The sequence below is a fragment of the Coturnix japonica genome, chromosome 17, assembly GCF_054131305.1.
Source record: "Coturnix japonica strain WE chromosome 17, WE-NBRP24, whole genome shotgun sequence".
In the NCBI taxonomy this organism is placed as follows: Eukaryota; Metazoa; Chordata; class Aves; order Galliformes; family Phasianidae; genus Coturnix; species Coturnix japonica.
Window position 1 is genome coordinate 13,190,265 of NC_140679.1, and position 22,024 is coordinate 13,212,288.

Below are 22,024 nucleotides of genomic sequence, written 5' to 3' on the forward strand. Positions count from 1 at the left end.
CAAACCACGATGGGTGTTGGGGACACACAGCTCAGCCTCGTTGGCCTCACCGTGTGTGATACGGTCAGCGGCACACGGAGGTGGGGGTGACCCCAATGAGCCGCATCCCCTCTTCCCCCATCAGCCCTATGGAGAACTTCACAACAACGTGGTGGAGCTGGGAGGGATCCCACCCCACAGACACCCACCTCCCAGCACCCACAGCCCCACATGGGCTTCCCCAGCGCCGCCGGAGCCCCCCACCTCAAGACCCCCATTTTGGCACTGGGGATGGTGGTGGGGAGCCGGAGGGAGGAGAGAAGCAGGACACGGCACCCCAGGGGAGCCGTGCAGCCTAATGAATGGAGGCTTTTAAAAAGCACTTTGAGTGAGAAGTGCCGGAGTAGGAACTAATTATTCCTCCTGCGTGCGCAACACACTCATACGCACACGCGTGCACGCGCGCAGGCGCCCTGCTGCCTCCCGGCACCGCAGCTGCACACACACACACAGCACCATGACAGCAGCGATGCCAACCGGCCCCAGCCCCCATTAAACCATGACACAGCCCATGCTCTGCTTTATGGCCGCCCACTCCCCTGGGTGCAGTGGGACCCCCTTTAGGTGCCGTCGCTGGTGGCTGGCTGGGTGTTGCTGGGCTGTGGGGTGTTGCTGGGGTGTGGGGTGACGCTCACGCTCCTCTCCCCCATTTCCAGCGGCTTTTTGGAAGGGATCCCTCCTCCCCTTCCTCATTTTATTACAGATCCGCCATTTCACGGCGCTCAAAGGCCGCCCTCTTCCCCCGACGGACGGCACCTGGAGCCCCTCGCAGGTGTGACCTCGCCGAGGCCACGGGGCCGGCTGTCATTATGGGATGCTGGAGCCCAGCCCAGCCCCGCATCTCGCCGTGCCAACAGCTTTGGGGCCGCGGTGCCGTGTCCCCTGCGCGGTCCCCGCGGTGCTCTGCACCATTTTGCATTCTGGTGCTGACCGGGCCCTGCTAACCTCCCACTCCCACCCCCACAACGGGCTGCGTTTCAGCTGCTCTTGAAATCTGTCCAGGCTGGATTCATCACAAGAGCCCTCAAGCGGCTGCAAACAAACAGAAAAAAAAAGGGAGAGAGAGAGAGAGAGAGAGAAAGAGAGAGAGAAAGGGAGCGAGAAAAGCGATCGATCGGCTCTGGGGGGCCCGAGCCCCTCGGGTGGCTCCGACCCGACCCCCGACTCAGGGCCGCATTGAGCGCAGGGTGCGGGGAATTGGGCTGCGGGGGGTTCGGGCGTGGGAACGGGGTGCCCGCAGCCCCCGGTGGCGATGCGGTGCGGCTCCTCTCCGCTCCCCTTCCCGGTGCACCGCTCTGCAACTTCCCTCTTGTGGTTACTGCAGTTCGGAAAGCAAACAGGAGAGACACAGCAATAGGAAATCGCAGGGATTGCGGCGCGGGGGCCGGGCTGGGGCGCGCCCTGTGCCGTGGAACGGAGAACCCCGAGGGGTCGGTGCACGGGGGGCACAACCCGGGCCATGGTTGGGGGGGGGGGGGGTCGGGTGACACGGGGTTACGCCGGGCACCGCCCTGTCCTGGATGGGATGAAGGACAGGGAACAGCGCGGAGGGAATCGGTGCAGAGACGTCGCGATGCTGAGCCGGGTTTGTAATAGGGGTCGGGTGATTTTAGCACCGCTCACGGCCCCATACGCGGCTGCCACGCTCCGGCTCCGCTCCGACCTGCCGAGGCCGCCCCGGGGATGAAGATGCTGCAACCAACGCGGTGACACCGGCTGCAAACACCGCAGCTCTGCGAAGGCTGCTCCGACCCCGACCCTCCCCTGTGCTGCAGGAGTGCAGCCGCCAAGCCCGGCTCCCTTCGGCTGATTAGCAGAGACGGAGATTTACTGCTAATTACCAGCGCCGCAGTTGTGCTCGCAGGCCTGGGCATGGAGGGGGGGGTTGGGGGTGGGCACGGCGGGGTAGGGGGTGCGCGGTGCCGGGGATTCAGCCCCGCTCTGTCGCCGTGTTCAGAGCATGAAATAGAACTGCAGCGGGGAGCAGCACCAAAAGGTGAACGGGGGATGCAGGTTTGGGGGTCACAGCTGAACCCTCCCGTCCCCCAGCCCCACGGCTCCTGGCTCTGCCCGAGGCACAGCACTGCACAGGCCATCCTCCGTGCCTTTAAACATGCACACGTGTGGGGCAAACTGCCCTCCGAGCAGGGCGAGCTGCCCCAGCCCCCACCACACACACCATCCATGGGTCAGCTGGCACCTGCCCTCACCCCCCATTACCAATACCCACGGACGGCCCCATCCTGCTGAGCCCCACACAGCACAGCACAGTGTCTGTGGGGTGCAGGCAGCTCCCCCCACCCAGCAGCAGCGTGGCAGGAGGAGCTGGGCGCAGGGCTGGCACTGCAGGGCTCCTCTTCCTCCCGCAATGTCAGCCCACTGCTCTGCATCCGCCAAGGCTGCCCTTGGAAGAGCTGCTGGCTGCGCTGCCTGGGTTGCCAAGCCCAGGACAAGCTCTTTAGCTGGGCTCTGCCAGAACAGATGCCTGGGCTACTGTAATTCTTCCTAGCATGGATTGGGAGGGGAAAAAAAAAAAAAAAGCAACCTCATTTAAGCACTGCAGAGGCTGCAGCTTCTGCAAATCCCACCCAAGAGGGACCCCGAAAGCCGGAGCACGGAGCGGGGTGGCATGAGAACGGCTGTGCTGGGAGGGGAGGTGATGCACAGCGGTGCACGGTGATACACAGCAAAACGTGGCTCCGTCGCCAGCTGGGGAGGAGAGAGCAACCCACTGCAAGGACAAGTGGGAACCGAGCGCTCCGTGCCACCGGTGTCCTTGCAGCCGTTCTCCTGCTTCATGTCGATGCTCCCCACCAAACAAAGATCCCGTTCTCATGGCAATGTCCTTTGCAGAACAGGCAGAGAGCAACGAGCGGCGGATTCAGCGGAGCCGTGGGGAGGAGAGAGATGGACCCACACTGAACATTTCCCTGTGCTCCTGGGGAAGGTTTGAGCTCATTCTCACCCTCCCTGTGAGTTTCACCCTCTGCAAACAACCCCCCGTTGCACCCAACCCCCCCTGGACACCCCACACTGCTTGGCCACAGGGGCAGGAAGGGCAGTGCCACGGCCATGGCGCGCAAAGGAGCCCAGCAGCGTTTCCACAAAGATAGTTTCTTCCATTGGCTGCAGTTTGGGGCTGCCAAAAGCCAAAACAAGAATGGAAACATCCCATTTTTCTGGCCAAAATTCAAGGCAGGTTTTTATTTTTTCTTTCTTTTTTTTTTTTTTCTCTCCCCTGTCTTTGGTTAGGAACGGAAATTCCCTGCCATGAAAACATGACGAAACCCCAAAACCAAAACACAGCTCGGAACGAAACCTTCGCCCAGTTCCCCGGGGATGCCGTGCAGGGCAGGTCCCAGGGCTGGGTGCAGCGTGGGGAGCTCTCCACCCACCAACACGCTTCCCCCTTTATGAGCCTTTGGGTGCCGCCGCCGCTTCCCATCCCCACTTTGCACTGCTGGATGGGAAGGGGCTGCTTTGCACACCCAGATACTCAGGGCTTCTGTCCAGTTTCCATCCAACCTGAGCTCCCGTGCAGGGTTTGTGTGTCACATCCCATGGTGCCAGCACCCCCCAATGCTCACAGCAGATGCTTTGCTGCAGGATGAATGGCCCTCCCCGCCCCAGGCCCCGCTCTGCAGCTCCCGTTCCGGAGCCTGGATCCGGCCATGCAGGCTGAATAAGGCTCTGCCTTTGTCCGGCTCCCCCCGTCGTGCTTCCCCTTATCTAGCCCGGCCGCCTTGCCAAGACCACGAGGCTGTGAGCAGGGAGAGGCCGCGCGGCATCTCCTGGGGCTGTTAACTCTTCTCTGTGCACGTCCTGCCAGCCCCATCCCAAAACCCTACAACACAGCCCGCTCCTCCTCACCCTGCATCCCAACTGCAGGCGGCTGCACGCACCCCTCCCATCTCCTGGCACCCCCGGGGGGTCTGGGGGTGGGCACGGAGCCCTGCAGCCTATGGGTGTCCCCGGGGCAGAGCACAGCCCGGCAATCCGCTGCATTGCTGTGTGCAGCAATTAACCTCGGGAGAGCAGCGCGGCCGCTGCCAAGAACCACATTAGGTGTGTGTGGCAGTGTCTAGACATGCAAGAGACCAGAGGCCTTGATCTGGAGGAAGGCGGCTCAGTCCCTTCCCCCCCTCCCCGTCCCCCTCCCAGCCTTGGCACGGGGTTCAATGCCTCTTTTCCCAGCAGGGATGGCCGGGTGTGGGGATGCTGAGCATGAGGCTGAGCCTTGCCCCATATCCCAACACACCGGGGGGCTCTGGAAGCATCACACACATCACGGTGCCACTCAATGGGTGCCCCAACACCGCACCCCCAGGGTGGGCTGTGAGCAGCCCCCTTGCAATGCAAGAGATGCAGCAACCATCCCAACCATCCCAGCAACAAACCCCAGCACCAGGATGGAGCTGGGCAGGGCCCCAACTCCCCACCTCCCCACATCCATAGCCACAGTGCTCAGCCACACCACGCAGCCTGGCGCTGCCCACCCCCTCCTGGCACGCAGTGCAGTGCTGGCAGCCCCCCATGGGGACTGCAGGGATGGGGTGGGCACTGTGGGATGGGGTGGGTGCCCCCCCAGCACCCCCTGCTCTCCCCTCCACCCCAGCCGGCTGCAGGATGCTTGGGGAGAAGAGATTTTTCCCGACGTTAATTAATTAAAATAAACAGCAAATTAAATACAGCAAAATTAAAATAGCTCCGGAAATTAATTTTCAACAAAACCCACCTGGAAAGGCTGGATATTTAAAGAATTAATGGAGCCCTCGGAGACCATAAAGAACCCGCCGAGCTCCCGGCATCCACCAGCCCCATCCAACACCCCCGGGGAGTGCGGGGCCGTGGGGAAATGGGGACGGGACCCCCGATAGGAGCCCACCCCGGACCCACACGCCTCATCCCCACAGCGCCCGGTGCTGCCGCGTGGTCCTGCTGGTGGCTGCACGTGGTTGGAGGGATGGGAGGGAGGAGATGCTGAGCTGTGCTGCTCTGCTCCTCCTGCTGTGCGATACGCGGCACAACGCGCTGCGCTTCGAGCCCTCACCACCTCCAAAAAGCCAAACTGCTCACCCCACTCTTAATCCCCATCACCACGGATTAATTAATGGGCGGCAGGGCTGGGCAAAGCTCCTTAAGGAGGTGCGAGGGACCCCCCCCCTTACAGCTACACCGTGCAGCCCGCAGAGCTGGGAGCCCCCCCGGCCTCCCCGGTGCCGTTTCCTCTCCCCGCACCCTGGGTGTGGGCACCGGGAAACACCGGTGAGCAAAAAAGCTCCGGAAGGAAACAGTGAAAGCGAGAAGAAGCGACGCAGGTGGGGAGCGGGAGAGCTCGGGGCCGCCCCCAACACGGGGAGGGGAAGGAGGAGGAGGAGGAGGGGGGCGTCGAGGCGCTGCCTGCAAACCAAACGAGCCCCACGTGGGGAAACTGAGGCACGGAGGGGGCGGCTCCGCTCCCCCCGCCCTGCGCAGCGCCGTGGCCGGGATGACACCGACTCGTCCCGCTCCACCCTGTTCCTGCAGGAACCCACGAGCCCCATGGCCGGGCGCTCCGCCAGCACCGCCGCTCCCACCCGCACACGGAGCTGGGCTCGGCTCCGGGCTCGTACCCGCACCGCGTCCCGCAGCCGGTCACCGCGACCTCGGCCCCGCGCCCTGCCGGCTTTTCCCCTTCACTTGCCAACGGGCAGAGGTGGAGGGCGATGCGAGCAGAGGGCGAAGGAAGGGTGTGGGGTTGGGGGGGGTTTTTTGACTGTTTTGTCCCCCGTTTATTTCCTTGCTGCAGACTAAGGCGGCTCTGCGTGCCGGCCGCATGGAGGAGAGCACGGGACGGCAATGGGGCAGCCGCTCCGGGGCTCTGGGTGGCCGCTTCCTCCGCACACAGATGGCTGTTTCGACTCAGTCGAGCGCTTGACCTAAATCTCCTCCTGATCCACGGGAGCTGCAGTCCCTCAGCAGCACAGCTCAAGGCGAGGAGGAGGAGGAGGAGGAGGAGGAGGAGGAAGGGAGCCAGCTGCAGACCGGCGGGAGGGTCACGCCGTGGGGTCTCCACCCCGGGGCTGGCGGAGGGTGCAAACGTCCACCATCCCCGACCTCCATCTCCCAAACCTCAGATATCTCCCAAACCTCAGATATCTCCCAAATCTCCCCCCAAATCTCCCACGTTTTGAGCCCCCGGCGCCCACATCCCGCGTCTGCACACCCAGCCCCGCAGCTTCGACGCCCCGGCAGCCACTTCCTGGCCCAGGGGCCTCGCAGAGGAAGCTCCAACGGTTCCGAAAGTTTTCGGCTGTGACTCAGCCCCTGGCTGGGCCGGCCGAGCTTGGCCCCGTTGTGGGGCTGCGGGACCCCGGCGGTTCGGGGGGATTTTTGGGCTCCCCAGACGAGGGCTGTCTGCACCGCGCCGCGCTCCACCCCCAGTGTCAGAGCAGCCCAAACCGGCTCCCAGCGACAGCAGAAAGCTTTTAAAATCCCCTACGCGCGGCATGACTCACTCCAAAGCCAGTGCCCAAAACAAGCTCCGACACGGAGAGGAATGGAGACGGCAGAGATGTTGGGGGCGGGCAGGAGGGGCTGGGGAGGGCCGGGGAGGGGGAAAAGGGGGAGAGAGGGAGACAGAAGGAGGCAGAGAAAGAGAAGAGGCAGAAATAACAGCATCTGAAACTCTGCCTGCTGGAGGCTAATTGGTTCCGGCACAGCCTGGTTTGTTTGGCAATGTTTCCTCTAATCCTTCAGGCTCCGCGCTCCCAGCCCCAGAGACGCGGGGACATCGCTCCGCCCGGCACCGACACCCGGACCGGGGGCAGCCGACCCCCAATACCGGCACTGCCCCCCCCCGGGGGTCTCCAAATGGGGGCGGCCAGCGCCCGCCTCGGGGACAGCCCTGTACCCCTCGGTGGGAGGATGCTCAGGGGCGGCGGAGGGAAAAGGAAGGGAAGGGGAGGAAAGGGGGGGGATGAGGGGGGGGGGAGCACGGCCCAGCATGGCCGAGCCAGAGCACTCGCCAAGAGTCGGCAGCTTTGTTCCAGGTGCCGGCTCCCTTTTTTTCATTAGGCTAATGGGATGCGGATGCATTATTCCATTCCACATGCTGCTAATGAACCACTCAGGCCAGTGCATTTGCATTAATGTGCAAAGCACTGGAGGAGGGTGGAGTGGCTGCATCTGGCCAAGCCTGACCTTCCCGCACCGCCCAGCCTTCCCGACGCGCGGCCCCGCAGCCCCCGAGAGCCGCGCGCTCCCGCAGCCCCGCACGGACCCTTGATCTCCCCGGGCCGGCTCCGAAGCACATTCCGAGACACATTAACCAGCCCCAACCTTCGCTGGCCCCATTGCTGCGCTGGGCTCGCTGAGCTCCATCACCCCTCCCCGCATCAAACCGGTGCCCCGAGTGCTGGGGGCTGTGGCAGCGCTGCTGTGCGCTGCGCCGCTCCCCTCTAAGTCACCACGTCCTGCAAGGAGCCGCCCCTTCCCTGACCGTGAGCCCCAGCACCGCGTGTTTGCGGCCGGACCTCCCCGGGCTGCTCGGTTCTGTTGGGTCAGGGGAGCCGGGGGCTGCCTTCCCCCCCTCGGGTCCCCCCGATGCTGGCGCTCGGTGCTGGGCGCGGGCGTCATCGGAGCCCTTGGGTTGTTTGTTACAGCTCCCAACTGCCTCCGTCCCCGGAGAGGTTTCGAAGGCGAGTGACCCAAGAACTGGAATGCGCAAAGCCTCCAGCAAACAGAGCCAGCTGCCTGCGCCCGAGTAGGGGGGGAGGCGAGGGGAGAGCAGCCGGCCCCGCGGCACGGCACGGCACGGCACGGCACGGAGTGCCATGGAACAGCATGGCACAGCGCTGCACCACGAGGCACAGCATGGCAACACATGGCAAAGAATGGCATGGAATGGCACGGCATGGAATGGAATGGCACGGCATGGGCTGGCACAGCTCGGTGTTGCACAGCATGGCATGGTGCTGCATGGCACTATGGCACGGCACAAAGCACTATGGCACTATGGCACAAAGCACTATGGCACGGCGCAGTGGTGTGCTATGGCACTATGGCACTATGGCACTATGGCACGGCACAGCTCGGCACAGCCCCATGCACATGGCCCCAGCCTGCTCTCCCAGGGCTGACTGGATTGAAATGAGGTTGGCACATCCCCAGCTCTGGCAAGAGGCCTCACTCTGCCCCACAAACCACTTGAGCTCTCCTTTCCCTGCTCCCCGCCTGCTTTCTGGAGGCTCATGGACATCCTGGCATAGAGATGTATCCAAGGAGGATGCTCTGCTCCCCACCTGGCTCCAGACCTGAATCCCTGGGTGGCCAAAGAGCCTCTATGACAAACAAACCCACCCCAGGAGCCAGGAAGGAGGGAGGACAGACAGGACAGACAGGACAGACACAGCCCCGCTGCCCTCCGGGTCTGCAGGGGGTCTGCTGGGGTCTCAGACAGCTCTGTGCCCACTAGCACGCAGAGCCCCAGCGCCCGAGCGCGTGCACGCGGGTGTCTGGGTTTGTCACAGCCTGGTGAGCAAGTTAATCTCAGGCTCCCTGACACGTGGAATAAAATCGCGATCCCATAATGGAATTCATTCGTCTTCCTGTCCAGGCAGAGAACAAGCCCCCTGCCGGAGCCGGGGCGCGGGAGACAGGGCCAAGAACTCAATGGGGGACCCCGCTGCCCTATAGGGAACCACGGGTGTGTGGGAGTCCCTGTGGGGCACCACGAAGCACCCAGTGCTGTGCTGTGTCCCCACCTGGGCACTGCTGGGGAGGGCAATGTGGGTCTGCCAGGCTGGACCTACAGCATGTGTAAATGGGAAGGGAAACTGAGGCAGGTGGTGGTGCAGGGCTGGTGGCAGTGCGAGGATGTGGGACAATGTCCTCGTGTCTATCACCTGTGATAGTGTCAGAGCAGCCAGCCCCAGCCACAGAGACCACACTGGGATGGCACCAGCTGAGACACCGGTGCCATGATGGCTTGGCACAGCCACACAGCCCTGGGGGTTGGGTCACACACTTCATTTTCCCCCTCTTGATGCCACACATGGTAGCGATGGATAAAAGCCCTTTTAGGGGCTGAGCAGAGCAGGAGGCTGCAGGACAGCCTGGCTGCTCAGGGCCTCAGTTTCCCTGCAGCACCCAGGGTGTTCCCTGCCCATGGGGTGGTGGTGCCAGCAGTGGGCAGCACAAGGGCAGCTCCCACCACCCCCTCTAAAGTCCCAGCTCAGCAGTGCCGAAGGTTCGCCCACACTCCTGCGACGTGGAGAGGAGGAGAAGGAGGAAGAGGAGGAGGAGAAGGGCTGCTCCTTCCTGGGCACACAAAGCCCCTTTCATAGGGAGTTGAGTTTGGGTTTCCTCCACCAGCCCGGCACCTCGCTGCCTCCTGCCCTGCCAGCACAGCAGGAACGCTGCGGTGGGAGCGGGACGGGCGCCCGGTCCTGTCCTGGCCTTTGGGATGTGAGTGGGGCAGCACTGGGTACCGTGCTCCCACCTCCCCAGTGCACTGAGCATCCTATGAGCAGGCAGCCCCCAGGGGTGCGGGGGGATTGGGTGTCCCCTTCCATCGCCCTGGCCCTCCCCACAATTTTTGCCTCCTGTCGGCTTTTAATTACGCCCCTAATAAAAGTGGCTTGCAGGAAAACGGGAGCTTTGTTGCTCAGGAGCTCATCTGCTCCCGCTGCTCCTTCCCCGCTTTAAACCATAATCCTCAGCTGGGGATGCTGCAATTAGCCACCGCGGGGCCGGGCGCCGTGTCATGCAGGATTAGGGCTCCCTTCGGCGGGGAGGAGGTGGGGGACCCGGCCCCAGTGGGGTGATGGGCCCGGATGGGGTGGGCTGAGCTCCCTGCAGCCCCCAAAGCAGCTGGGACCCGTGGCCACAGCCCCACTGAGGGCCCTGCAGGAAGAGCAGGTTTGGCAGGAGATTAGAGCAGCTGGGGGGTGGGGGGGAGGAGTAGGGGGATGAGATGCTCTCTTACAGCCTCAGGGCCCCCCCCGGCCATGCAGCCCCCTGCGGCACTCGCTGATCTGCCCCCATTGCTGCATTGATGCCAAGAGCAGTGGGGAATTTTGGGGGCGTCAGCAGGGGAGGCACAGCTCCACAACCCTCCAGGCCTCCACAAACAGGCGTCCTCATGGAGGTTCATACAGTGCAGAAAAACAAAGCTCCTGATCTCCTCACATCCACATCCAGCCCCAGCGCCTGCCCCCAAGGGTCTGGGAAGGGAAACTGAGGCACGGGGACCCAGTTCTCACAATGTAACAGCCCGCTGGGCAAGGAGAGATGTGGAACTGCCCCATCCCTAGGCTGGAGGGTGGCACTTGGAAAGGATGCAATACCTCCCAGGGTAAAAGACCTACAGAGCCGTGCTCAAACCCAGCAGAGGGGATGGGGAGCACAGCGCTAATGCATATAGGGATGGAGCAGCAGGTTGGGTCGTTCAGCCCCACAGAGCCCCCCAAAAAGAGCCTGCTCACAGCTCCCCAGCGCCTGCTCACCAATCAGCCTCTTCCCAATGCTGAGGAGGAGAACGGGGAGCAGAGGCGCTCGTTAGCGGCCGCTCATTAAGAGCCCTCTGGGAGGACCAAGGTACCGGGGGCACCTGCACCTCCTTCTAATGAGCTGCAGCACCAGCACAGGGCCCTGGGCTGCGGCATCACGGCGTGGGGGCTGCCCCCTATCTGAGCTGCAATGTGGGCTCCCCATGGCCGAGGAGGAAGGGAGGGACGCGGGAGTTGAGTCACAGTGACAACTGCAGCGGTGGCAGCTGCCGAGGAACGCCCTGAGCTCAGAGCCAGCACCGGGCAGCTCTTGGGGACACACGGCTGCCATGGGTGCTGCACTGCAGGGACAGGGTGACACCACAGTGATGTCCCTGTATGGGATCCTGGGGACTGGCCCATCCAGATGCTGTTCCTAAGCTGGGATGGGGACCCAGATGTCCCCCCCTGGGGACCTTTCCAGCACCAGCCCCATGCAACGCAATGGGAGGCAGCTCAGAGCCCAGGGGACACAGCACTGGGATGGCACCGAGCCCCCCCTCTGCTCCCACAGCCCCCAGCCCCAACCTGCGCGGGGCTCCCTCGTTAATGTTTACTCGGCTTCGTTAGCGCCAGCACATCACCATGACAACTATGCAAGCTGCGCGCCGCCATCGGCGCCACCGCCACGAGGCGCAGCAATGGCACGTGGGGTCACCGCGGACCCCCACCACCACCACCGCCCCATAGAGCTATGTGGGGCCAGGGAATGAAGGGGGCGAGGGGACGTTGGGGGTCACCTTGTCCCCGCTGGGCCTGCGCTGGCCTGGTGTCACCCAGCCGTGGTGACAGCACCCGAAATGCCCGGCGCTGCAGGCTGCTCGGCTGCAGGCGCTGTGTGCAGCGCTGCCAACACGCCTCTGCGGTGCATTATTTATAAAACACAGGAGCAGAGGGCTCGGCAGCAGCTGCCACCCCGCCTGGCGTCACCGAGCCACCGAGCATGGCGGCCTGGTGGCACTGCGGCCCCGCTGACCGGCAGGGACAATGGGGATGACAGTGCCTGTGGGGCTGGCACAGCCACGGGGTGACCAGATGCCACCTTCCTGCATGGCACGTGGCTACTGCGGCACATGGGGACATCCAGCGTGTCCCCACATCCCCCCCATTACTGCAGCACCCCGAGCTGTTGGGTCAACCCACTGCACACAACTCTGCATCCAGCCCAGAGCCCAGCCAGCCCCATGCAGCCCCCACCCCCCAAATCAGGATGTGACCCCAGCTCGTGCCATCAAGCTCCTTCTGCTACAACAAACAGGTTTTCCATCAGCCTAGCAGCATTCGCCTGCCTCCTCCTCCCCCCTTCCAGTCCCACCTCTGGGCTGTGGGAAGGCTGAGTTCGGGCTTTAATTTTTCATTATTAATTTCCCATCGATGCTGAGAGGCGCCGGTGCTCACCCAGCTGCCCCCAGCATCGCCCCCCGCGCTCCCTCGCGCTCTCCTGGAGATCTGCACCGGCTGAAGGCGAGCCAGGCTGCCGATAGGATTAATTCTGCATGACTGCCCATCTCCACAGGGGTATCTAAGACCCTCAGGCCTGCAGCAATCTTTAAAATTCCTCCAGCCCAACTTAATTCCCTCTTCCTGCAGAGCTGGCGCATCTGCTGCAGTCAGACACGGAGAGAAGGAGATGGAGGGAGAGGGGAGACGGCACCCAGGATGTGGCGGCGCTGCTCTGTGGCTGTGTCCCTGTCCCCAAGGATGTCCTTGGGGGACACCCATCGCTAGAGAGGGTTTGTGTTGGGAATGGGGAGACTGGGTCACCCTCAGGACAGCCACGGGGATGTGGTGGCTGTGGCCACCTTTGACGCCCTGCCTGGACCCCATCACCAGGAGGCTGACCTAAATTTATGGGTTTTTTTCCCCAAATATTGCTGGTTCTGCCTTGTTGGAGGCTTCTTGATCACCCCTTTGCACTCATCCTCTGCTTCCCTGAAGAGCTGAGGAACGGAACACAGGATCTGAGCATTGCCTGGGGGCACTGCGGGGCCATGGATGTTGGGACAGGTCACGCAATGCAGCTATGGTGGGACAAGGCACCATGGAGGTGCTGAGCACACCCCAGCCATCCCCATTGCATCCCTGGGTGCTCCTCAGCATCTTCTCCATGCACAGGCAGAACCTGAGGGCTGTGAGGATGAGCCCCACCATAGGACAGGGAGCTGGACACTTGGCCCTGCTGTCACACCAGTGCTATCCCATTGTCACCCTTATGTCCCCAGCTGAGGCTCTGGTGGGACATAAACCTCAACATCACACATGGGGGCTGCGCACAGCCCAACTCCACACTGCAGGACCCTGCACTCACACGAGACATCACCAAACACAGCCAGGCTGCAGTTGCACACCATGCTCCATGACAGCCACGAGCCCCCCCCAGTTTTGAAGGCTGAGCCTCCACCACCACACGGGTTCAGACAACCTGTAGGGGTTGGTGGGGGGAGTCTGCTGACAAACTCCCACCCCTGCCTCTGCCAGCATCAGAGCCGCCATCCTCTTCCCCTTCCTCCTCCTCCTCATCTGCAGCCACCGCCACCAAACCCAGGAGACCCATCCCTCTGCCTCCTTCCCTGCAACTTGCACCATTTGCCTGGCAGCCAGGAGGAAGGAGGGGAGCGCAGCCCATCCCAGCTGCTAGCGGAGCTGGGGATACATGCATTTAAATCACTTATATCTTTACTTTCTCCTGCGCTGGCTGTGAGATGGGCTTTTTTTGCATGCGTAATTAGGGGGTGGAACAGATGGTGGAGGGTTCGTTTAAAGTAATGCATCCATTAAAATAACCTTCACTGTCGGGGACTGCGCTCCGACAGGGGCCTGTTTCACCGGGGGCGGTGGGGAGGGAAAGCTTTGTTCTGCAGGAAGGGGTCGGACTTTTGGGAAGGTGGATGGGAACTCAACTGCTGGATCCATCACCTGGCTCATGGGAGCAAAGCTGCCATGGATGCTCCAACCTACATTACCAGCACAGCAAGAGGGAGCCTGGACCAAGCTGGGACTGGAGTGGGGATAAACCAGTCCTCTGTGGGGTTAAAGTGGTTCCCTCTGGGTCTGAACTGGTCCCCTCCAGGACTCAGTTTCCATAGCAATATGATGTGCGTCCTGCAGCAAGATGGCAGGAATGGGAAACCTTTTGGCCAGACCTTCAGGCCAGTCCTCCAACCATCACTGGTGCATTTTGGAGGAGGTCCCCGGAACAGTGGAGTTTAGCTGCTTGGTGGAGCATTGGAGTGATGCTGCAGGGTGGTACAGAGACTGCAAGGATCGTGCCCACCACCACCCACCCACATCCCATCTCCTGTCTCCTGACACAGCACAGAAGGGGACAGCTCGCCTTTCCTGTCCAGGCAGCAACCACCTCTCCTGTTTCAAGCTCCCGGGAGAGGCAGGAGGCTTTGTTCAGGAATTGGAGGAGCGGAGGCCAGAGAAAGCGCGAGTGCCCTGCCAGCTCTTGTGTTTCACTCCCGAGGAATGCCGGGGAGGGGAGGGGAGCACAGCTTTCCCCCTTCCCGATGGGCTCTGGGCCCAGCTGCAGGGTGCTTTGCTGCTGCAGGGAGGAAGAGAAGGGTGTGGGGATGAAGGATGAGGGTCTGGCTGTGATTCTGGGGAGGTGAGCGGCATCGCCGTGGCTCACAGTGGATGCAATGGCAATCATGGTGGCACAGCAGTACCATGCTGGTTCTGCTGGAGCAGACATAATAATTGAGAGCAGGAGCTGCCAAGCAAATATCACATCCTGCCTTGAAACAGGAGAAGCCTGTTACCCATGGGTACCCCAAATCTGTAGGCTCTGGAGGAGCACACACCAATCCCAGCAACAGGGTCATGGCTGAGGAAGGGCAAGAGCAGCAGCGAACCCAAACCCACCCATGCGTGTTCAAATATTTAGTGTGCACTTGCTAAGGTGCTTCTGCTGCCTTTAGGGCATCTCTGTGTTTGAAGCATCAGAGAGGAGTTGAGGTGGGAACGTGGGGGATGGGGAGCAAATGCCAGGGTGTTCTCTCCTTCCCAGCTGGGCCTGGGGGAACCACATGACCTGGGTTGCCCCTCACCATGGGGCTAGCACAGAGGGCTCAGACAACCCCCAGCACTGCCCATCATGGCCACAGCTCCCCGCCACACACCTCATCCTTTTCCTCCTCCTCATTTCCCAGTCCCAGTGCTTGCAGCACCCTGGGGCGTCCCCAAGCACCGCCATGGCCTGAGGTACAGCCAGCAGCTGCAGCAATGCGGGGGCTGACGCCAGCAGCTCTGTGCGATGAATGCAGCACAATAGGGGCAGCAATGGTGGGGCTGGCTGAGGAGACATGGGGACAGCAGCATGCTGGGGAAACTAACAGGTAAGAGGGGCTACCCAGAGAGGTGAACTCACCCTGCTGCCATCACTTTCACTCAACCCTTTCCTCATCCAGGTTCACCTGCAATTACCCGCAGCACCCACACACTGCCCTGGCCAGGCCCTGGCCAAAACTTGAGCACGCCTCAACTAGGCCTCAAATAGGACTTGAGCCCGCCTCAACTAGGCCTCAACTAGGCCTCGACCAGGCCTTGAACCCGCCTCAGCTAGGCCTTGACCAGGCCTTGAGTCCGCCTCAACAAGGCCTCAACCAGGACTTGAGCATGCTTCAACTAGGCCTCAACTAGGCTTTAACCAGGCCTTGACCAGGCCTTGACCACACCTCAATTAGGCCTCAACTAGGCCTCAACCAGGCCTTAACCTGGCCTTGACCAGGACTTGACCGCGCCTCAACTAGGCCTCAACTAGGCCTCAACCAGGCCCTAACCTGGCCTTGACCAGGACGTGACCATGCCTCAACTAGACCCTGAAGGCTCCAACCAGGCCCCAAACGCCACAGCCAGGCCCCGGCAGCCCTTGACCATGCCCCAACCAGGTCCTGAAGGCCTCAACTAGGCCCCACACAGGCCCCAAACACCCCAACCAGGCCGTGACCAGGCCCTCACACCACCACAACAACCACTTCCCTCCCCACCAACTCCCCGAGCTCTGTGCTGGGGGCAACAGCTCTGAGGAGGACACAGCTGGTCCGTGCCAACAACGCTGCCCTGTGTCAGCCCCGTGCCCGCAGCCAGGCAGCCATCACCTCGGGGCACGCCGCCGGCCGCTCTCACCTCTACACTCTGCACGCTGCTTCCCAGCTCCCTTCAGACAAATCTCTGCTCCCGACCGCTTCTCCTCCCCACGGGTCCATATTAAGCTACATTCTCCTTTCAGCTGGGTGGAAAACAGCAGTAATAACCATGTGGAGAAAGCCGTGCCCCCCACCTCCACTTCCCTCCCACTTCGGGGTTCAAATTTCATTTCAGCAAAAAAGCTTCCCCCGCCTCCAATTTCTTCCCCCAAACCAAGCCGCTGTCGTCTCGTCTGATCTCGGCAGGGGCCGTATGGATGCTCGGCTCCTCCTGGTTCAGGATCTGCTGCCAATCTGGACCTCGCAAACTGGTTCTCACACGGTTCCCGCCTAGCACCTCCCTCTCGGCATTTATTATTTCATTATTGTCCTTCCTCAGCTCGCTCCCATGCCACCGCCCCGGGTGCCCCCGGCTCCTCATCCCAACCCCAACCACTGAGTAGGCCGGGTGAGATTTATTCCCGGCGAATTCCCGGGGGCCGGCAGCTGGAGGAGCCCGGAGCTGCCTCCCTCTCTCCCGCAGCTGAAGATCTCATCTCCCTCGCCCAAGGCGCTCCGTCCTCCTCCTCCAGATATTTTAGGCCCAGGTTTTGCGAGGAATTTACAGGCGCCGAGCCCAAGCCGATGCGCTGAAGTCAGCAGGAGGCGAGGAGCGTGCGCAGGGCTCGGGGCCCCGGGGGTGGCGGCGCAGGGAAGGGATGCTGCTGCCGGCCTGGAGCTCGTTGAGCCGCGGGAAGGGCAGAGGTTGGGGCTGGCGGATGCCAGAACCACTCAGCTCTCCCTCCGCGAGGATCAATACCACATTTCGGCTTCCTGCCTCGCCAGGCTGCCGCAGCCCTTACGCCTGAGCAGGGTGGGAGCGGGGGTCCCCGAGCTTTCCAACACAGCGCCATGTCGCCACCGTCACCCACCTCGCTCCCCATGCTCTACACGCCAGCCCCATACGCCAACCCCCCAAGCCATCAAGTCAGTGTCCCCACAGGCTTCACCCCACTGCAAAGGGAATCCTCGGCACACGGCTGCCTTTGTCACGGCCCTGCTGGCACACACCCGCCCTACGTGCTCCAACAGGTGAGCCCCCAGGGCAGCGTTCCTGCCCGGGCCAGTAAGTGTCCCCACCGGGCAGCGGGCTCACGGTGCTGTTCCACCCGGCACGTCTCTCCCTGCCACATCCTCGGCCGGTGAGGCACAGCACGGGGGGGGGGTGGTGTGTATGTGTGTGTGTTGGGGGGGGCAAAGCAGATTTAATGAGCTCCCCGGAGGCATCGCCGCGCACCCCCCTCCCGTGCCCGGGAACCGTCGCTCTGAAACACAACCCCTCGGTGGCAGGGCTGGAAAAAAACCACAGGGCACATTGCTCTCCCCCCGCTCCTTCCCCGCCTCCCCCAGCTTTTTGCTCTCCTGCCGATGCCAAAGACCCAGCCGGGCTCTTGTGCTTTCACTCGCAGCTGCAGCTGCCGATTTTCGCTGTAAGCCCTTGTGCCTAGAAGGCCCAGAGCGAGGGATTCTGGGACGCGGTGATTGAAGACAGCACCAGCGCGGAGACCATTGCTCAGACTTTCCCTGTCTGTCGCCCCAACGCTCAACCCACAGAGAGGGAAATAAAGAAAAAAAATAAAAAAAAATTAAAGGGGAAAAAAAAAAGAAAGAAAGAAAGAAAAGAAGCAAAGCAAAGAGCAACACGGACTCAGCTCAGCTCGCCCCTTCCCACCCACGCGGCGCTGCTTGCTTTGCTCTTCACCCCACAGCCCTGAATCCAAGCAGTGAGGTCCAGCTGCACCACCCTGTGATGCTGAGCTGCCCCCCAGCACCGCTATGCATTAGAAACTCATGGCCGGCACCCAGCAGCATCCCGGCTGTTTCCCTGCTATGGGATTTCTGACACCTTTTGCAGAGCGAGGGAAATGCTGCCTTGCACGGCCGCACACCAAGGTGTGATGCACCAGCACAGCGGGGTCCCCGTGCAACGCCTCAGGATGAGCAGCAGGAGCAAAGCCATGCACACAAGCAAGCTGCTGTGCACAGAGGGGCTTCAACCGCTATGGGATGCAGCCCTGCAGCTGGGTGAATGTCCACAGTCCCCTCCTGTGGGATGGGACCCCTAGTAGAGGAGTGCAGCAGGGATGCAACGCCTGCCCTGCAACCCACATGCTGCACCAGGCAGTGTCCCACTGACCCCGGGTGCAGCAGCACTAACACCAACCTCCAAACACGGAGCCCACCGCGATGCACAGCACCCTGCGCTCACACAGGGGCTGCACCCCAAGGGACAGAGCCAGCACAGCCACCCTGACCTCGCAGAGCATCCCCCAAAGAGCCGAGCCCACCCCAATGGCACCTGCAGCCCCCAGCACTATGCAACACACCACAGCTCCAATGCTGGGGAGGGGACGGGGGGGTCTCAATGCAACCCCACATCCAGCCGGCCCCACCATAGCCCTGCAGCCACCAGCCGGCCCCATGGGGAGCCCAGCTCCATCTCTGTGCCAAACCCCCCCCCTTGTTCCTCCTGCTCCCCCCAAAACGCTCCCGTCGCGAGCCCGGAAGTAGGAAACAGCCCTCCCCAGCGCTGCCCTGTTTACCAAGAGCTGGTTCCAAGCACTCGGGAGAATAGCAGGAGCATTTCAAGGCCCTGTTTCCACTCGGCTGACACACACTATTTATAGAAGCCCACAATTCTCCCAGAGCTTTCCTCGGGATCTCAGCAGAAATAGCCCGCCCCGGGTCCCTGCAGCCTGCTCTAAGGAGGGCAGGGCAGCGCGGCCCCCCCAGGCTCCCTATAACCTTCCATAGGCTTCCATCTCTTCTCCTCCTCCGGCCGCCCGCTCCCGGCGTGTCCTTGGCTCCCCCATCCCCATTGCTGTGCCAGCCCACAGCCTGTCCCCCTCCAGCACAGCTTTAGGACGAGGACCCGAGGGGGGGCAGGGGAAAAAGAAGGAGGTGTGTGTGTGTGTGTGTGTAGGGGGGGGTTTAACAGCATGCCACCTCCCTCCCAACTGCATCGGAGCGCGGCGGAGCCACGGGGGGGGGACTCACACCGGGGATGGTGTTGGCCCTATTCAGGTTACAGAGACATGGCAGAGCGGAATTTGGCTCCACGCCATCCCTTCTCCAGCCCCCCCCCCCCCTTCTTTCCTCCCCTTCCTCCCCTCCCCACCATCACCACCAGCAGCACCAGCACCAGCACCACCTCCCCTGCAAATTCCTGAGAGCAGCAGTGTAAGGGGACACCTGGGGGGGGGGGATGAAGGGCTGCAGGGCCCCACTTTAACCACGCACCCCATCACCCCCCCAGCTGGGCAGGATTCATGCCCGCGCCCTCGGGGCTCGCTTCTGCTCTCTGTCACGCCAGGATAAATCTGGAGTGACTCCACAGCTCGCCGGGGTTCGCACCAGCACACAATGAGCTCAGCCTGTGGCTTTTGGTTGCTGTTCTCACAGCAACCGGCCAAGTGGCTTTATGCACAAGGCCACCTGGTCGCGGCCGGGGCCAGTTCCTCCCACGGCGAGTAAACAAGCAGCGACCCGGGGGTGCCTCCACCTGCCCCCCCCCACCCCCTTCATATGGAGCTTTTAGGGGTCGGCAGCGCGGTGACCCCATGGGGTGGTCGCAGCCCCGTGTCCCCCCGAGGTGCCGCCGTCCCCACGCCGCACACCGAGGGGCTCCGAGCTGGAAGGCGCCGGGGAGGTTCCGAGCATCCCACAACGTTTTGGGGCGGCACAAGTGCAAAGCGAAGGCATCGCGCGCCACGCGAGTTGGCAACGGGGATGGGGACCCCCCTCCCCTCGACGTCGTCCCCCCTTCCCCTTCCCCTTCCTCCCCCGGTGCCATCCCGCAGCTCCCAGCGCTGCTGCAACCGGGGGCGGTTGAGCCGCGGGGGTCGGGGCGGTCGTTGTGGGGGGGGGGAAGCTCCGCACGCCCCCCCGGGCTGCGAGGATAACCCCAAATTTTGTTGACATGTTCCGTTCCGCCTTCTAGCGGACGGAGCCGGCTCTGACAGCTGTCACTCAGCGCTCGCAGCCCGGGGGGGAGGCGGTGGGGGGCGGAGGGGGGGGGGAAACAGGCTGAACTCATGGCAATGGCACGGCGCACGGCGGGGGGCTGGCGGGGGCCCCCCCTCCCCTCCCCAAGTGCCATTAAACTCCGCGCCGTGGCACCAACTCGCCGCGCAACTTCGACGAAGGGGACGACGCTCGGGGGGGGGGGAGGGGGGGCTGTCCTCCTCCCACCCCCCACCCCTCGCCCCAAAGCGGGGTGCCCCCCCACCCCCACCCCAGACACACACGCACACACCCACACCCCCTCCCTCCCGCCCCCTCCCGCCCCGACCCCCGCCCCAGCCCCGCACAAAGGGGCACTCACCCGTCGGTTGCAGCGCCCCGAGCCCCGCGCCGTCCGCCGGGGCTGCGTCCTGACCGCCCGCGGGACTCCCGGAGCTCTCGGCACCGCTCGCCACCTTCAACGAGAGCATTTCCAGCGCCTCCTGCTCACATTCTCCCCAAGGCAACTCCTCTCCTGCCAGCCCGCCCCCTCCTCCGTCCCCTGCCTGCTCTCTCCTCTCTGCTTTCCTCCTTCCCTCTCCTCTCCCCCCCCCTCCACCCCTCTCGATGTGATTTTTCCTGCCTTTTCTCTCCCCGTTGCCGTTCGGCTTTTCCTCTTTTTCTCTTTTTTTTCCCTCCGCTTTTTTTTTCCTCCTTTTCTCCTCTCTCTTCGCCCCCCCCCCCCCCAACAAACCTCCCCCCCCCCTTCGCCTCGCACACACACAAAAGGCAGCGGAGCGCGAGGCGGAGGGGAACCGACCTCCCCTCTGCGCCTCCGCCGCTCAGCCGCCTGCGGAAAGCAAAGAAAGACACAGCGCAGCAGAGCCCTGCTTGCCGCTGCCTCCCCCCTTCCTCCTCCTCCTCCTCCTCCTCCTCCACCTCCTCCTCCTCCTCCCTCGCTCTTGCCTTCTGCCGCTCCCGGCTTTGTGGGGGCTGGGAGCGGGGGGAGCGCAGCCGGCGGCTCGGCGCGCCCTGCCCTCTCCGTGCGCGGCGGGGACCGCGCTCCGCTCCGCTGTCAGCGGCACGGCCAGCATCCGGCACCCCGGGGAGCCGCGCAGCACCGCCGGGGCATGCCGGGCCTTGTAGTCCTTCCTCTCCCCCCCCCTTCTGCTCCTTCCCTCCTTCCTTTCCTCCCCCCGCCTCGCTTTTCTCCTCCCCGTTGCTGCGAAGCGCGCACAAGGAGGCGGGGAAGGGCGCAAATGGGTGCGCGCTTTTTGCGCTCGATTTTGGGAGGGGGGGGGGTTCTGAGCGGTGGGTGGGCGGGTGATCCCCCCCCCCCTTCGGGTGCTTTGCACCCCCGGGATTTCCCCCCCTCCCCCCCCCCCCCAATGGGATGTATGGGGCATTGCTGCCCTCTCCTGGGTTACACCCGCACAACGCGGAGTGCGCATCTGCCCCATGCGCGCACCCTTTTTTTCCCCCCTCCCTTAGTTTTAAAATCTCCCAATGACGATCGTTATTACTGTTCTTATTAATTATGATGATGATTATTGTTTTAACTCCGATGCTGTCCCAAGGCTCTGGCGGTGCGGGAAACTTCCCCGCTGTTTCCTAACTCCTGAAAACACAGAATCATTGAGGTTGGAAAACACCTCCAAGAGCAGCAGGTCCGACCCCAACCCATCCCCACCAGCGCTGCCCAATGCCCTGAGTGCCACATCCACTGTTCTGGAGCACCCCGAGGGGCAATGACCCCCCTGCACCCCCCCGGGGGCAGCTGTACCAACACACCTCCATGCCTCCATGCATGGGGATGCACGAGGATCCCCCCATCCTTGGCACTGGGGGGCTGAGCAATGCCTGAAGCCCCCAGGATGGCAATGGCAGAGCAGCAGCCCCCCCCCCCCAACCCCCCACCTCCATCTCCCCATTGCTTCCCCTCCAGCACTGACGTTCCCAGATCCGATCTGATTAAAGCAGATAACGCCGCCGCTGTTTGTTGTTGTGACACTGTTTGTGTGAGTGACAAGCAAAGGGTTAACTCCAGGGAATTGGGAATCCAGCCTGGCTGCTAATAACACGTGAGTCACAGCCAGAATAACACATGGGTGCAGGGAGAGGCACAGCACCCAACTGCACAGCAGCGCTCTGCATTCAGGGTCGGGGTTTGCTGCGTGCAATGACCCCAAAGCCGACCAGGGGGAGGGGGGGGGTCGAGCCTTCAAGCATGGAATTATCCCACCCCCAAATGCATCAGCTCCATCCCAGCACCCAAAACGGGATGGAAAGGGGGGGGAAATAGGGATGGGGGGGGACAGAGAGGGG

At 62.8% G+C, this 22,024-nt stretch overlaps 1 protein-coding gene across 7 annotated transcripts in view; it reads right to left on the reverse strand.

The window, feature by feature from the left end:
- The window catches only part of AHDC1 (AT-hook DNA binding motif containing 1), a 44,100-nt gene extending 23,195 nt beyond the window's left edge, over positions 1–20,905 (reverse strand). Inside the window, exons 1-2 of one of the 7 annotated variants that reach the window (XM_085518052.1) lie at positions 20,666–20,905; positions 20,082–20,175 (exon numbers count right to left, since the gene is read on the reverse strand). Coding sequence is in view for 3 of the 7 variants with exons in the window: in XM_085518049.1 (XP_085374175.1) it covers positions 15,699–15,888 (190 nt within the window). In the remaining 4 variants the exon portion in view is untranslated. Of the gene's footprint in view, positions 1–6,536; positions 6,559–15,698; positions 16,168–18,300; positions 18,442–18,502; positions 18,640–20,081; positions 20,448–20,519; positions 20,608–20,665 lie in introns of those variants that run through there. The other 6 variants (XM_085518053.1, XM_085518051.1, XM_085518048.1 and 3 more) reach the window with 6 other exon arrangements.
- Positions 20,906–22,024: the final 1,119 nt, after the last annotated feature.